The 16,277-nt window shown below is 58.0% G+C and overlaps 1 protein-coding gene across 1 annotated transcript; it reads left to right on the top strand.

Moving 5' to 3' along the window:
• The first annotated feature begins 2,797 nt into the window (after window positions 1-2,797).
• Window positions 2,798-16,028, top strand: SLC29A4 (solute carrier family 29 member 4). Its single transcript, XM_084536264.1, has 11 exons — window positions 2,798-2,815; window positions 12,296-12,465; window positions 12,955-13,086; window positions 13,179-13,292; window positions 13,375-13,503; window positions 13,613-13,687; window positions 14,066-14,337; window positions 14,422-14,557; window positions 14,772-14,959; window positions 15,160-15,400; window positions 15,492-16,028. Exons 2-11 carry the CDS (start codon window positions 12,306-12,308, stop codon window positions 15,632-15,634), a joined length of 1,590 nt encoding a protein of 529 aa, XP_084392390.1. The 5' UTR covers window positions 2,798-2,815; window positions 12,296-12,305; the 3' UTR covers window positions 15,635-16,028.
• The last annotated feature ends 249 nt before the right edge of the window (window positions 16,029-16,277 follow it).

Below are 16,277 nucleotides of genomic sequence, written 5' to 3'. Positions count from 1 at the left end.
TAACAAAGGCCATATTGCATAGCAAGGGACTGCTATCACGTTTAACCTGTCTACTAATTTTATTGCTAAAAACAGAACACTAAGGAAGGGTTAAAACCAGTATCCTGACTTCTACACCTGCTTGTTTTCCGTAGGTGAGTTGGAAATCCCATATTTGCTGTTGTTGTCTTCCATGTGCTGTAGTACACCCCTCCTGTGCCACTGACTGCTCAATAGCTACACCCTGCTTGGTCCACTCCTAAAAGCTGGAAGTTTTTTTTCCTGTTTTAACTGGGAAAGTCTTCTTAGAGAGCAAGATCAGAAATATTCGGGGGTTAGTGACCAACGTGGAGCTGCTGGGATGGAGCAGGAGGTTTCTGGTCCCAACTGACAGTGTATTTAGGGTGGTGACAGTCGATTGTGTTCATTGCATGAGGATGTGAAGCTTTCTCCTCAGATAAAATATGATTAATCTCATTTCCCTCTGGCCTTAGGCCCTCTAATCGCCCTGCTGTGGTACGCTACCAAAGTTAGAAGCCTTTCAGGATGGGGTTTCTCCCCGTGACACAAAGATATATATATACACTTTTTTTTTCTCTTAAACACACCAGAACTGCTGTTTGCAGCCGTTTCTTCACTTGAGTGTGGAGCATGCAACTGAATTCTTATGCTCCATGGTTCAGGTGGTGCTCAGCATTTCTGTCCTGGTGGTCCAACAGCCCTGATTCCCCAGCGTGAGCCAAGGAGGCTGCAGCCTTGTGCTGTGGCTGTGGGCTTGCAGTCACGCGATACAGGAACACCTCTACAACCCCTCTTGTTTCAGTGGCCTTCCTCGAAAGGACAACGTTTGCTTTGTCTCTGTGTGTGTCTCTCTCTGGCTGCACCTCTCAAAACCTTTTTGGTTCAGTAGAGTGTTGGGTACAGAAATGGACAACAAACAACCAAAGCTGGGGAAGTTGGGGGGGACATTAATCTTGGAATTGGAAACTCAGGTCTTAAACTGCAGTGGGATCTGTTCCCAGCGAGCACCGCAGGGAAAGAGCTGTTTCTCTTGATGTGCAAATACGTAGCAAGTGTGTGTACTCTGCTGCTGTCTCAACATCTGTGTTTACCCTATGTCTTTCAAGTTCAGAGGTGGAAAGCTTTTATCTGCTCTGGGCTCTTCTTATGTCACAGTTTCCAAAATACGAGTGATAGATATAAATCTAGCAGTTAAAAGGCCGGGCCTGGGAGAGGAGGAGGAAGTTGAAAGCATACAGAGCTTAGTAAAAAACTGTTCCTTCTGAGGCCCTGTTCAGCAGGACGGTTTGTGTGAGCGCTCCCTCTGCCATCAGGTGTGTGCACGCACCTCACTGCTTCAGGTCCTGTCTGAGTGAGTTTCTTCTGCCTATTTCTACAGCAGTTGTTGGGGGGTGGTGATTTTTTCAAGTCTGCCTGGATGCAAATAAATTTCTGGGAAAGCTGTAAACGCGGTGACAGGTGTCTCCACAAAGGAAACGTGTGTCTGACCTACATGTAATAGTAAAAAGGGAGGAGTGAACTGAATGAACCTACTCTGTGAGTAGGTTAGCACGGAGCCCCGAGAAGCCGATCAGCAGAACGCTTTGTTACATCCCATGCTGTGCTTTCTCGGCTCTAATAATGGCATTAGCACCAAAGCAACATGCAGGAAGACTGTAGAATTTCCTTCCTCGTAGGTTGCTGAGCTGCTCAATATACCACTCGTACGTGCAGATGCTCTGCTGTTGTTCGCAGAGCAACGGGAGTCTTTGTCCAAAGCGTTGGTGGGGATTAATCTCTGCGGAGATCTGGGAAGCTTTATTCTGTGCTCCAGGTGTCCTGGCTAACAGTCGCCTTGATTTAACCTGTTAACAACTGAGTGCAAGGCACGGTGTCATCTCCACATGTGCAGAGCAGGCATTTGTCTTTCTGGAATCTGCTGCACCAGGAGAGGCTTGCAAAGAAGAAAGCATGGCTCAGACTGTAAATAAACCCTTCCAGATTCCAGCTGCACAACCAAAGGAATTCAGTAAATCCCCAGTTTTTGGACTGTGACATGCCTTTGTTTTAACCTACTTCAGATTGGCAAATCCCATCTTGCGCTGCCTTGAAAATAACGGGCAAGAAGTTTTAATCCTGGCTTGCAGCTAGCTACAGCTGTGCTCATCGCGGGTGTCTTGGTGCTGTGGCTTTGGCCATGTGGCTGCAGCGATCTGTGCGCTGACTTCCCCTGCTGCCTTTGCATGTGTCCGGCTCGTTTCTCAGGAGCGGTGAGTTGTTCCCAAACCTGTAGCTCTGGGTTTCTTTGGGGCATTAGCTCAACCCTTTCTCTACTTGGATCTGTTTGCTCTCGCATTTGCTTCTGCACATGGAGGAAAAAAAAAAAAACTGCATCCTGCAGTCTGACTCTGTTCGATATCTGTTGATAAGTGGAAAAATCTGTCTAACATTCCACCTCACCAAGTGTCTGGTTCTCACTGCTAGCCCATCGCTCTTTGTAATTTTATAACTGCATAAGAAATTAAATGTGTTGTGATAAGTATTCCGTGTCTTCTTCCTTCTGTTTGCTGCTTGAGGATGGGGCTGGATAACAGCTGGGGGTGCTAGATGTGTGCTGTGGCCCCAGCCCGACTGCTAGCAGTAGTAAGCCTGCTGTCCGTGCTGTGCTGTGCAGCAGACCCCAGAAGATGTTGTTAGCTTGAGTTTTGCCAAGAAAAAGGACCAGCTGAGCTCCTTTTTGGCATATTTTGCTTGAAACCATAATTTTTTCCCTTTGTTTCACCTTAAAGCCCTTCTTGAGGAACTTACACTTGGGTGTTTTTCTCCTGTTCCTCAGGTGAGTTTAAATAACTTCCTATGTGCTTTATTTTATGGATTGCATCCGTAGCAGTGCTTTCAAGCATCGTACCCTGCTTGCTGTGCTGTCGCTCCCAGCTTGCTGCTTCTCACCTTCAGGCCCAGGGGAGAGTGAGCCCATGCGGATGGGTGAGGAGGCTCCTCCTGTGACAAACCCTCTGATCAGGTGGATGAGAGAGGAGAAAACAGAGCACACACTGAGAGCTCCTGCTCTCCTCTGTAACTGTTTCACAGCAACCTGGGCTGTGAAGCTGCAAGCATCTCCTCTCCTGCTCCTGCTCTGGAGGGCGATGCTTTCCTGCTGGTGCCGTTCGTGCCATCCCTTGCTGCAGGCAGAAGCAGCTGTGTTAGCTCGGATGAGTGATTCTGAACTGTTCATTCAGCTGCTGCTGCTGGTTCCCTTCTGCCTGGAGCAAGCTGAGGATCAGAGCTGAGCTGTTTGCGGGTGGATTCAGTAAGGGGCAGAGCTTCCAGCCCAGGTGGTGCAGGCAGCAGCTCTGTCCCTGTGCCCAGGATGGATGTGGCCATCCAGGTCTGACTGCTCCTCCTGTAAGCCTGTCCAACATTTGAATCTCTGCAAACGCATCAGAAAAGCTGAATCTCTTGGCCAGAACAGTATTAGTGAGCATGGGGAAAACCCTAAATAATGGGTTAAAATCAGCCCTGAAACCAGCAGCTGCAGCTGTGTTCAGTGGTAGTCGTGCATCTGTCTGCTGGTACTGAGCCTGCCCCATGAAGCTGGAATTCCCAGGGAAGGGACGGGGAAATCTCACCTCCTGTTATGATGAATCCCACCTCCCATTATTTATCCACTTACGAGGGTAGCACCGACTTGTGCCTCTTTCCTTCTTTGTGCTCTCTGTTGGTAGCAAGGAGGGTTTAGCCCTGTTGTGGCATCCCACCAACTGGCCAGGCACTGACACCTTTGCTGCCTTTACTTACTTGTGACCTGGGACTCGTATCCCAGAGGAAATCAGAGCGAGAGCAGGGTTCTGCTGTAAGCAGCCCAACCGCCCGGGCTCAGGGCCAAGCGCGCTGCCAGGAGCGCAGCTACCGGGCAGAGCAGCTCCTGGGCTCGCCGTTCAGCCGTGCTGTTTTCCTTGGATGCGGAATTGTGGCTTTTTAGAGCAAGCAGGAGGAAACCAGACGCTGGGAGGTGCTGGGGGAGCAGCAGGCAGAGGCGAGCACCAGCCCTGCTCTGCTCCTGCCTGTGTTTGGGAGCACCTGGGTACCTTTCGGGTACCTTTCACCTTCTGCATCTGCCCTGGCCCTGCACAGGTTTTGAACAAACCCCTGCCAGGCGCTTGGTGGGCACTTCATCAGCTAATTACCGGTGTGATGCGAGCTAATGAGAGCTTTCTGCCCAGCCTGCTGCAGCTGAGGAAATCTGGCGCCTGCTCTTCCAGCACCTTGTCACTTTTTTTCCTTGGCAGTGAGTTTCTGCTGAGCTGCACGGTGAGGTTACAATAAAGGGTGCAGAGGCTGAGGAGTCCAGACGGATTCTTGAAATAAACTGGAGGATTTTGGTGATGTTTTGACACTCTGAATCCTCTTCTTCAGGGGCAAAAAGAAGCCCTGGGAGCGACTGACTGATGGATGTTGGCACTGGCCACTGCTCGCAGCCCTCCTGCCCTTCACCAGCGGGCTCCCTGGCAGCTCAGCAGCAGGGCTGAGAACTCTTTTTATCGTTTTTATCTGTCGCTGCCAGGCACAGAAACGTCCCAGCGGCAGCAGCACGAGCCTTTGGGTGCTGGGGGGTCGGGGGGGGCCGCGCTCTGCCGCCGCGCAGCCGCTAGGTGGTGGTGCGCATCCCTGCCCGAGCATCCCTGCTCCTTCCCCCTTCCCTCCCCGAGCATCCCCGCTCCTTTTTCCTCCTCCCTCCCCGAGCATCCCTGCTCCATTCCCTCTTTCCTCCTGCAGCATCCTTGCTCCTTTTCTCCCTTCCCTCCCCGAGCACCCCTGCCCCTGGCGGCTCTGCAGCGCCTTGGGGACCACGCTCAGGACCCCTGAGCTCCTCTCTCTTCACCCAAAAGTGATTTTGGAAATGAAAGCAGGGAGGCAGGGACAGGAGGGGCAGGGGCAGCAGCCCTTGTCCGCCTCCTTTTTACCCTCTCGGCTGTGGAGCAGCCTTTCCTGTCTCCCAGGGCACCCGGCCATTTGCATTTCAAGGGGCCGGGACGCATTTTCACCATCTGAAATTAGTTATTGGGAGCCTCTTTGGAAACCAAACGGCGTGTGCATGGAAAGATGGCCTCCGCAGCCTCCGATTAACTGCTGCTGCCAGCCCTGAAGGCTGCCCTTAAGGACACCGAGCAGAGGCAGCACGGGCTTTGCTGGAGCTGCAGAGGGTGCAAAGCCCTGAACCCGGCTCCATCCCCCAAGAACTTGGGGATCTTGGCCCCTGTGGCCACCGCGCACCAGGCTTGGCGGAGAAAAACTCACTAAATCCAATAACCAGCATCCTGAGCCCCCTGCCATCAAATATTCCCCAAACCAAGCCTCTGGCAGCCCCGGCACTGCCCAGGGCTGGGTTTTGCTGGGTGCTGGCGCTGTTTTCTCAGCTGCTGCTGAGGCCACGGCCCCGTGCTCGCCGCCACCGCTGCTTATTTATCTTGGAGCTGCATTAGCAGATGCACTCTGGGATATTCAATTACCTCTAAAGTGCTGCAGCCCTGCCAGCTTCTGCTGGAAGGACCAAGGGGGCTGGGTGGGTTGGTTTGGGGCAGGTTGGGAGGGGGTGGTTTGGGTTTTTTTTGCCTCTTTTTAACTTGCTTTTAAAAGAGAGCCGGGGCTGGGCAAAGCGCTCGGTAAAAAACAGAGATGGGAAGGAAAAAAAAAAAAAAAAAGAGTAAAGAGAGGGATAAATAAATAAATAATCCTGTTTATGAAATGAAACGGGCGGGTAGAAAAACGATCTCCGGGAAGAAAGTGGCTCCCGGGGCTATTTTTAGCTCCTCTTTTTCTTTCTCCCCCTCCCTCACTCGATCCCAGGAGCAGGCTGGGGGCTTGCTGCGTGCTGCCCCGCTGCCAGGTGATGACATTTTTTTATTTTAATTTTTTTTTTCCCTTTCCCTGCATCTTATTTATAGCAAGTATAGAGTTTATAGCCCACGGCCCCCTGATGGGAAAAACGTGGGGCCAAGGGGGGGGCACTGGGGCTGCCCCCCCCCAGCGTCCCCCCCACCGGGCTGCCAGCTCCCCGTGCGCTCCCTCCTTGTGCCTTGATGGAATAAATACATAATTCCTTTATTATTCAATTAGGAATTTAACACGCAATCAGGTGATCGCTTTAAGAGGATTTCCTATAAGGCAGGATTTGAATAACCAGCCTCCGAATTCTATATTCCCTTAACTGGTTTATTCCTTTATCAGATTTTTTTTTTTTTTCTAAGCACTTTAATGCATTTCCTTGCCCATTGTCAACACTTTTCCCCCCCGCTCTTCCTCCCTCCCCGAGCTTATGCAAATCCCCCGTAAGGGGTTTAATGCTCCGTGTGTGTCAACGGTGCCCAAATCTCCGCCGTGGCGCTGGGCTCCGTGCGTGTCCCTGCTAATTAATAGGGGTGCATCGCTGCTGGGAAAAGCTGATTTTCCCCCAAATTTTGCTGCCGGTGGCTGTGCCCTTTGCCGTGGCACTGGGCCATGCCTCCCGGTATTTTGGAGGTGTCAGGGTCATGCCCGCAGCCCCCGGCTCTCGTTTTGGGGGGCTTTGGGGCCAAATGCACCCGCTGGTGGCTGGGCAGCCTGGATCGGGGCGGGGGAGATTGCCCTGCTCAAATTGGTGGGGCGTTCACTCTGAAACCTACTGACGACTGCTTGGGCAGTAGAAAATGAAGAGGAGGAGGACTGGGAGGATGTCAGAGCTCGGTGGCACTCCGGGAAGAGCTGAAGGAGCTGCGCTGCCCAGAAAACCGTGCTCATTTACTGCGGTTTCCCCATCACCAGAGGTGCTGAGGCTGCCGGCAAGGTCCTTTGGGAGCCCAGCATGGAAGAGCAAAACCATCCAAGGGTGGACTTGGCCCTTTTCTTCTTTCAGAGAAAAATCTCGTCTCTCTCTCTCCACCTGGTCTTTAAATAGCCCAGATGAGTGGGAGAGTGCTGGAACAGCCCTTCCCGGCCCTCACCTCCCCTGCGCCCGCTGCTGATTGTCTCCGTTTTTATCCCGTCCTGCCGCTGCGAGTGCGTGCAGCAATTATGCAAAGTTGCAATCAAGGAGCTGAATTAGCAGCTCATCTCGGATTAATTAGGGATGGATGCGAATCCGTTCCAGCAAGGAGAAGGGAGGGGAGGAAAAAAAGGAAAGTCTCTGGGCATCCTCTCTGGGTTTTTCCAGCTCTCGTCGTCCGGTGTAGCTGCTGCAGGTGGGGGGATGCAGAGGAGCAGGGAAAAGCCCCCGGGTTGGGGTGTCTGCAGGAGTGGGGTTGGTCCTCGGGATGTGCTGGTGCTGTGGCTCAGCTCCAGTTCATCCCCTGCGTCTCCCAGGAGCGCTTAAATCCGGTGCTTTGGCCTCAAATCAACTCCTCTCCTCTCGTCCGTGTCCTGCTGCAAAGCCTGGGAAAACCCCGTTAATCCCCGCAGCCTCCGGTGCCCAGCTCCTGCCAGCGCTGGGGACGAGCCCCGTGAGCTGCAGCTAACGAATCCCCCGGCCACACCGCCTTCCTCATGGCCCCGATAATCCCCCCGGCACCACGCCGGCCTCATTTCATCCCTGATGTCTCTGTACGAAGCCGGTGCTGCTGAGGATGCTCCTGGGGCTGGCGCAGCGCTTGGTTGGCTTTTGGAGCTGCCCAGCAGAGCAGGGAAGGATGCAAAGACCATCCTCAGGGAGGGATGCGAAGGCCCTCGATGTTATTTAAAGAAGGGTTTCCAAGAGGGGATTTCGTGCTCGGGAGGAGCCGTGCAGCATCCCGGTCCCGTAAGATGGAAGAGATGGAAGAGCAGCGCTGCCGGGGGCACTGAGCTCGGGAACGCAGCGTGGCGGGGTGGAGAGGGGGGCTCCCAGCCCAGAAACCTCAATGCCACATCGCCCACCCCATAGGTGCACAGGGGATGGGGATATAAGGCACGGGCATCCCGGCTGGGTGAGCACGGCTTGGTTAAGGAGCGGGGTTTTGCCGCTGGGTTCCCGGGAAATGGGTGCTGGGGGGGATGGGGACAGCAAGGACAGCGGTGCCCGAGGGAGGGCAGGCACACGGCAGCAGCAGCACCCCAAAGGGAGCCACATAAAGGATCGGTGAGGGGTCCAAAAGGTGGCATTGGGGTTTTGGGCAGGATGGCGGGTGAACGCTCTCTCCTCTCTCTCACCTCTGCAGCAGCAATAATTAATAAAACCCAACTCTGCTTCAGAAGCGAGATAAAACGCAATATGGGGGATTTCTGGAGGCCGTCCTAATCCAACATCTCCGAGCCAAATGAATCAGCGGGGCCTTATTCCACCCGGCAGGATCAATCCACGGCCCCCATGGCGAGGAGGCTGCCGGGGCGGAGGCTGCCTCCAGAGCTAAAACCACCTCCTCACCCCACAAACGGTGCCGCTGCAGGAGGGATGGAAGAGGAGAAAACCCCCCCAAAATGCTGCGATTTGGCCGGGGATGCTCTGCGGTGTGATGTTGGGTGTGGAGGTGCCAGGGGCTGGGTGTGGGACATCCCCTTGTGCCACGGGGACCGAGGGGTCGGGACCAGCTTCGTGGTGCCTGGCAGGCTTCCCCGGTGTTGAAGTGGGTCAGGCGGAAACTCCGGGAGCAGCCGAGCTCACAGACCTCGAGCCAGCTACAGCAAAGCTGAATTATTCAGGGCCGGCTGAAAAATTGAAGAGCGAGGCAAAGCCCAGGGGGAGCGCACGGCGCGGGGGCCCCAAACATCCCCGAAGGGAGGAGGGGGCTCAGCACCAGCACCAAGCAGTGCTTGGACACCTCAGGAGGATGGGGAATGGGATCAGGACCCAACTCTGCCCTTTGGGAGGGGAAGGATGAGAGGAAGCACTTGGAAGGAATCCATCCTGGTGTGGCCCTAAAAGCCGTAGAGGTTTCCTTATATCTGGTGCCAGCTCTGTGGGGGTCAGGAGCAAACCTCTGGCCTCGAGCCTGGCTCGAGCCCAGCCTCTGGTGAGCGCGGAGCACTGCAGGTGATGATATTTTGGCAGCCCCACGTGCGTGTCCGTGGGGCCCTTTGGAGTTGTGGGGCCTCTGGCAGCCGTGAACCAAAGTGAGGTGGCAAACCCCAAAATGGGGAACACGAGGTCGTGCGATTTCAGCCAGGATGGCACAAGTCAGGGGTTGGGTTTTGCCTCCAGGTGTTTTTTTTTTCAGCATCTCCAAGAGCTCCAAATGCACTCGAAGGGAGCCAGGATGCTGGCGGGACCTCAGGGCTTTTATAGGGACCTCGGGGGCTTTTATAGGATCCCCCCGGCTCTGCAGCCGGGGTGCCGAGGCGGGAGGGCTGGCTCTGACGGGAGAATTGCTGCCGAGCTGGGTGAGTAACGCTGCCTGGGAGCTGGGAAAAGGCGAGCGCACATATGCTCCAGCTCGTCCTGCGCTTTTCGTGGAGCTCGCACACCGCCTGGATGCCAGGCAGGGGGTTCTCTGCTGTCTCGTAGGGCTGTGCTGCTCCATCCCTGCCCCGCTGGCAGTGCCGTGGGGGTGCCTCCGGGATGGCTTTATAATTGTGTCGCGTCTTCAAGGTCCCTTCTCCGAGGTGGATGCAGGGTGAGGGGGCACCCAGACCAAAATCACCCCTTTTGCACCGATTTCCAAGGAAGGGAGTTGGTGTAGGGCAAAAGGTCAGAGCCGAGCACGGTGCTCATTTTTTGGTGTTTGTCACCCCACTGCCACCCAGGGATGGGGAACACCAGAGAGGGGGTCTTGCCCGGCTTGGATGGGGGGCACCCGCAGTGTCCCCACCTGGAGCACTCACCCTGGACGGGTGTCCCCCCACCCCACGCTGCTTCCAACGCCCGTTACGTGGGGGAGCAGAGCCCCTCCACACACAGAGCTCCCAAAAATGAAGGGATTTCTGCGTGCTGCCAGCCAGAGCTACAATCTGTCTGGCCGTGCATCTCTTGTCCTGTCTGTCCATCTGTCCATCCACCTATCCATCCATCCATCCATCCATCCATCCATCCATCCATCCATCCATCCATCCATCCATCCATCCATCCCTCTGTCCGTCCCCCCCAGGGCAGCCCCCACGCTGACCCCATATACCAAAAGCGTTCGGGGCGTGCATGGCAAAAAGCTCCCTATCCCTGCCATGGGACCAAACCTGGTGTCCTAAACGAAATGAACGCAATCCCCTGATTTTTCCTCACCCTAATTAATATCTCCTTGCAATCAGCGCCACCCCACTGACCCCCCCCCCCCCTCCCCAAAACGCATACAGGCAGTCCCTATAGCTGCCGCCTATAGGATGGACACGCAGCCAGGGGGACGGATGGGCTCTGTTGGGCGGAAAAAAAACATTTCTGAGCCCCCCCCCCCGGTCCTCCCCCCTTTTCTTGGAGCCGGGGAGGGGCGGCCGGAGGGGTGGGGAAGGGGAGGGTGCGGGGGGTGGCGACGGAGCCGCCCCCGCTCCTCGCTCGCAGCCGCCGCGCTCGCTGCTCCCGGTGCCCCCACCCCAAAGACCGGGCTCCGGTATGGGGGGGCCGGGGGGGTCCCGGGGCTGAAAGGGAGCGAGAGAGGAGCCGGTGCCGCAGAGCTGCCGCCGGGGGGGGGGAGGTAAGAGGAGCCGCCGACCTGTTGGGTGAGGATGGGACCGGCTTTGTCTGGGGATGGGGGGGTTGTAGGGGGATGGAGAGGGATGGGAAGGGGGTGGGGGTGGTGAGGGACCCCCCCTGCTTGGTTCTGGCCGACCCCCGAGCATCCCCCCCCCTCCCCGAGCACGCATCTCCCCCGGTGGGGTTGGGTTGAATGTCCGTGTTTACAGCACTTTGCTGCCTGGGGCTGGGGATGCAAATCCTCGTCATCTTCATCATCATCTTCATCATCATCATCTTCATCTTCATCATCTTCATCACCACCGTCTCACCCCCCTGGGGTTATCCCCGCTGTGCCCCCCTCCAGCCCCGGCAGTGACGGAGCACCCACCCCGCAGAGCTGCCGGGGCCTGGCCCTGCTCCTGCGTGTAAACCCAACGGGGAGGGGAAACCGGATTGATTTCGGCGCGAGGATCCTCGGGGCAGTTTGGGGGGGGGGGCTGGATGTGCGGCGCATCCCACTCCCGTGCCGTGGAGAAGTTTGGGTCACTGCGGGCGGGGGGTGCCGCTCCCCAGGTGGGGTCCTTTTGGTGAGAAAACCCCTGCAACAGGCACCCGGGCCGATGCCTCCCTTTGGGGTTTTGCCACCTGGGGTGGTAAATCTGGGTTTTTATCCGCGGATGGGGTCACAGCAGCTCCCCACGGGCGGCGACACGGAGCGGGGTCCCCATCCAAAACCCTGCCTGCGGTGCTCCGGGGTGGGTGCTGAGGTCCCCCCCTGGCCACATCCAGGCCCCCACCGGCTCCGTGGCCTCAGGACCGTGTCAGGGCTGCTCTGTGCCACAACCAAACGCCGCTGAGGATTTGGGATCGTGCTCGCAGTGTCGGTGGGCACCCCCCCATTTGCCACCCACCCCATCCGAGGTGTCCTGGCAGCGGGGAGAGGCTGGAAAACCTCCGCGCTCCTGCGAGCGCCGCGTCTCGCAGGGAGACCAGACAAATCACTTTAATTGATTTTTCCTCCCTTGCCTGCCTCAGCCTGGTGCCTCGGAGGAGGGTTTTTTGGTTTTTGCTTTTTTTTTTTTATTTCCTCGGGGCGGCTGGGTGGCCCGTGGGCAGTGGGTATAGGGGCAGGCTGGCATCTAGCGACTGGCGCTGGTAATACAGAGCGGGGTTAGGGTGGGCACAGAGGGACAGCAGGGTTTTGGGGGGCTCTGGGGGGGGTCTCAAGAGGATGCCTGGTGGTGTGGGAGCTCGTTCAGGGATGTATTTGGCGTGGTCACTCATAGCTGTGCTCCTAGGGGGCTGTGCACCCATACCCGGAGGCTCTCTGAGCATCTCCCCACAGTGCCGTGGCCCCTCGGCCCAAAATACTGCCAAAAAAACAAAACGCTGCCAAAAAACAGCTGGGTCGCATCCTGTCCTCACCCCAAAAGGGCAGCAGGAGCGGTGCGCCCAGCCACAGCCAGCAGAGATGCCGAAAAAGGGTATAAACCAGAGTTTATGGGCTATATAAAAACATAAAGAGCCCGCAGAGAGCAAGGGCTTCCCGAGGCAGCTGGGATCCCCCCCGGGCGAGTGGTTTCCACCCATTAATTTCTCTAATTGCTTTTGGAGATCACAGCCTTGGTAGCACCCCAGCGAGGTGCTGAGCATCGCGGCCATCCCTTGCAGACCCCATAGCATCACCTAGGGGGGGGGACAGGACCCAAAGGGGACGCAGGGGCTGTCACCCACCCGGGGGGGGGGGTCACCGCTCTCCGTCCCCAGGTCGGCCGCGATGGGCTCGGTGGGAACGGAGCGCTTCAAGGAGCTGAGCCCGGCGGGGACGCCCGAGGGGAACGTGGTGATGAGCTTCAGCTTCGACAGCTACCAGCTGGAGGAGGACGAGCTGCAGCGGGGCAGCCAGGCCAAGGGCGTCCTCACCTTCATGGAGCCGGGTGAGGAGGGGAATGGATGGGGTGAGGGGGGAGGACACCCACCCCGAGGCTTTTCCCACTCCTTTAGAGGAGCTTCCTGGGATGGGTTAAGAGCCACAAATGGCTATTCTGCCACGAAGTCATGCGGTGCCGTGAAATGGCCTGATGGCTCTTTCGGAGAGCTCTTTGTACCCGTTTTAGCCGCCGCAGCATCCTGCAGGGGTGGGCTCTGCGGTTAGTGGGGGGGTTCTCAGCCGCTCTCTCCTGCCCAGCTCTCCCCCCGCTAGAAAAAAAAAAACATCAACCCTCAAATCCCCGGTATTTTCCTGCCCTCCAGCCTTTATTTCTGGAAGGAGTTTCTCCAGGCTGAGGGCATTTGTAGCGCTGCAGGGCTGGGGCTGGCTTGCCCCGAGCGAGACGCGTTGAGCCTCGACGCCCCCAGTGCCACAAGGGACATAAAGCTCCGGTGTCACTGTCACATCTCCTCTCTTTCCTTCCCTTTCGGGGCAGTTTCTGAAGACCCCGAGCCACAGGACCGATACCATGGGATCTACTTCGCCATGCTGCTGGCCGGGGTTGGGTTTCTCCTGCCGTACAACAGCTTCATCACCGACGTGGACTACCTGCACCACAAGTACCCAGGTAGGTCTCCAGCAGCCGAATCTCTTCCTGCCCACCCCACCAAAGCTGAGACGAGCCCCCCCATGACCTCCCCACCGCCTGCCTCTCCGCAGGGACCTCCATCGTCTTCGACATGAGCCTCACCTACATCCTGGTGGCCTTGGTGGCCGTCATCCTCAACAACGCGCTGGTGGAGCTGCTGAGCCTGCACACGCGCATCTCCGTGGGTGAGTTGGGGGTCCCCGTGTCCCCGGGCACTGCCAGCCCCCCTACCAACCCCACCACCTGCCCCTATCCCCTCTCCTACAGGTTACCTCTTCGCCCTGGGCCCCCTGCTCTTTGTCAGCATCTGCGACGTCTGGCTGGAGCTCTTCACCCGCCGGCAAGCCTACGCCATCAACCTGGTGGCCGTCGGGGTGGTGGCTTTCGGCTGCACAGGTATGCCATGGTCTCCCAGGCCCCCTCGCCGGTCCCAAACTCCCAGCCGGGCATTTTCGGCTGCGGCAATAATCCCTTCCCTTCTCCCCTCTGCGCATCTCTCCTGAAGTGCAGCAATCCAGCTTCTACGGCTACACGGGGCTGCTGCCCAAGCGCTACACGCAGGGTGTGATGACGGGCGAGAGTGAGTATCAGCGGCCACCACGATGTCCCCGGTTGGGGACAGAGTCCCAGAACAGTTGAGGTGGCCCCCAGAGGCATCTTCTCCATCCCCCTGCTTAGAACAAACTGCCCAGGACCACATCCTGGTGGCTTTTGGGTTGCCAGCAGCTATGGGACATCCCTGGGGGCTCCCTGGCAAAGTGGGGTGTTCAAATCCTGTGCGGTATCAGCTGTGCTGCCATGGGGTCTGCCACGAGCTGGCTCCATCACCCCAAAAATGCCTCTTCTGGCTCCTCCATGCCTGGAGCATCCGACCCAGTGCAATGTAGGGCTGCTGGGGGGGTCCCCAAGCTGTAGGGCTCCATGGGACCCAGCCCCGAGCACCCTGCTGTGCCACCAGGCACCGCTGGGGTCATCATCTCGCTCAGCCGCATCTTCACCAAGCTGCTGCTGTCGGACGAGAAGGAGAACACGGTCATCTTCTTCTTCATCTCCATCGGCATGGAGCTGACCTGCTTCATCCTCCACCTCCTGGTGAAGCGCACCCGCTTTGTCCGCTACTACACCTCCTGCCCCCGCAAGGGCCACCCCGCATCCCGGGGGGACCACGGGACGGGGACAGGGACAGGGTACCGCGTCCACCACGATGTCACCGCCGAGGACGTCCGATTTGTAAGCCGGGGCAGGGCTCCCCGCTGCTCCCCAGGGTCCCCTTGTCCCCAGGGTTCAGCGTTGGTGTCCCCTCTCCCCGTGTAGGAGGACCGGCCACGGGGACAGCCCGGCTCCCCCCGGGACAGCCTCGGCCCCGAAGGCGAGCTGGCGGGCAGCGGCACCTACATGCGCTTCGACGTGCCCCGGCCCAAAATCAAGAGGAGCTGGCCCAGCTTCAGAGGTGGGTGGTGGGCTCGGGGATGAGCCGCCGGCAGGTGGGCATAACAGGGTGGTTTTGTGGGGTAGGAGGCGCAATCTGCAGCCCGGGGTTTTAGGGGGAAGGCTCATCCATTGGTGACTGTGCCCAAAAATACGAGGCCATCTCACCGTGCTGCTGCCGGTGAGCCTTTTGGGGCCGTGGTGGCCGGCTGAGCCGTGCTGCCCGCCTCTCCCAGACATGCTGCTGCACCGCTACGTCGTGTCGCGGCTCATCTGGGCCTACATGCTGTCCATCGCCATGACCTACTTCATCACCCTGTGCCTCTTCCCCGGGCTGGAGTCGGAGATCCACAACTGCACGCTGGGCGAGTGGCTCCCCATCCTCATCATGGCCATCTTCAACCTCTCCGATTTCGTCGGCAAGGTAGGAGCGGGCGGCACAGCCACCCCGGCCCCCTCCCCTTTTATTTTTGTGTTCTCTTTCAAAGCCACTTGGGGGTCTTCTCCACCCCGTGGGCACCCACCCGGCGTGAGGGTGGCCGAGGTTGGGCTCCTGCGGCTTCCCAGCCCTTTGCCTCCTCCTGGCCCTCCCCAAAACTCCTCGCTCCCACCCCCTGGCCGCAGATCCTGGCTGCCCTGCCCTACGACTGGAGGGGCCCCCACCTCCTGATCTACTCCTGCCTCCGCGTGGTCTTCATCCCCCTCTTCATCATGTGCGTCTACCCCAACGGGAAGCCGGCCTTCGGCCACCCGGCCTGGCCCTGCGTCTTCTCCCTCCTCATGGGCATCACCAACGGCTACTTCGGCAGCGTGCCCATGATCCTGGCGGCCGGCAAAGTGAGCCCCGAGCAGCGGGAGCTGGCAGGTAAGGGGGGGGGGTGACACCGTCCCCGGGGACCCCACAAAGGGGGGTGGCCCGGGGCTGGCAGCCTGACCCGCCGCGTCCCTTCCCGCAGGGAACACCATGACCGTGTCCTACATGACGGGCTTGACGCTGGGCTCGGCCGTGGCGTATTTTGCCTACAGCCTCACCAGCACGTCCCACAGTAGCTGTTTCTACACCGAAACGTCCAACGGCTCCTTCCTGGGGGGGTACTGAGCCCCGGGGATGGGTGGTGTGGGGGCAGGATGGGAGCGGGTCCTGTTGGCGTGGGGCTGTGGCCTCCCCAAAAAGCCCTCGGTGCCCATCCAGGCGTCCCCTGGGTGCTGTGCGGGGTCACCTCTCGGGGTGGTGGCCCCCCCAGGTTTATTGAGGGGTGAAGTGCAGGGCTCTGGGGGTATGGGAGGGGGGCGAGGTTTTCTGTTTGAGTTCTTGCCGAGGAAATACTGCCCCATCCCAAAAGGAATGGGGGCAGCGCTGAGAGGGAGGGCTGGTGAGGAAGAGGAGCGAGGGAGGAAGGTGCTGTGGGACGGCGAGGATTTTATTGACAGCACTTGAAACTGTGCCCCCCCCTTCCCCAAAATGACCGTGTAACAGACCCGAATCACTTCTGCTGGATGGAAAAAAAAGAAAAAAGAAAGAAAAAACACACTTGGTTTTGTCTTTTTTGTCCCAAAACCGTGAGAGAAGCGGGGTGTTACCCCACGGTGTGGGGCTGCCCCCGGGGGGGGCTCTGCTGCCTTGGAGGGGGGGGTCTCAAGGCCAAGGCACCGCGGGTGCTGCCCAGGGCTGCTGCTGAGCCTCCAATTCTGGGACAAGGGCCATAAATCAGAGCTGACACGGGATTAAATGGCTCAATTTG

This window comes from Aythya ferina (genome assembly GCF_964211825.1).
Source record: "Aythya ferina genome assembly, chromosome: 15".
NCBI lineage: Eukaryota > Metazoa > Chordata > Aves > Anseriformes > Anatidae > Aythya > Aythya ferina.
The sequence above is the reverse complement of the archived record's forward strand: the minus strand, read 5'-3'. Positions and strand labels throughout refer to the sequence as shown.

Bases quoted from the DNA above. Each gene is read 5' to 3' on its own strand.
- SLC29A4 (XM_084536264.1), top strand. From the start codon at position 12,306: ATGGGCTCGGTGGGAACGGAGCGCTTCAAGGAGCTGAGCCCGGCGGGG. The intron at 13,293-13,374 runs GTGAGTTGGGGG...CCTCTCCTACAG, and splicing joins GCACACGCGCATCTCCGTGG to GTTACCTCTTCGCCCTGGGC. The intron at 14,960-15,159 runs GTAGGAGCGGGC...CCCTGGCCGCAG, and splicing joins TCTCCGATTTCGTCGGCAAG to ATCCTGGCTGCCCTGCCCTA.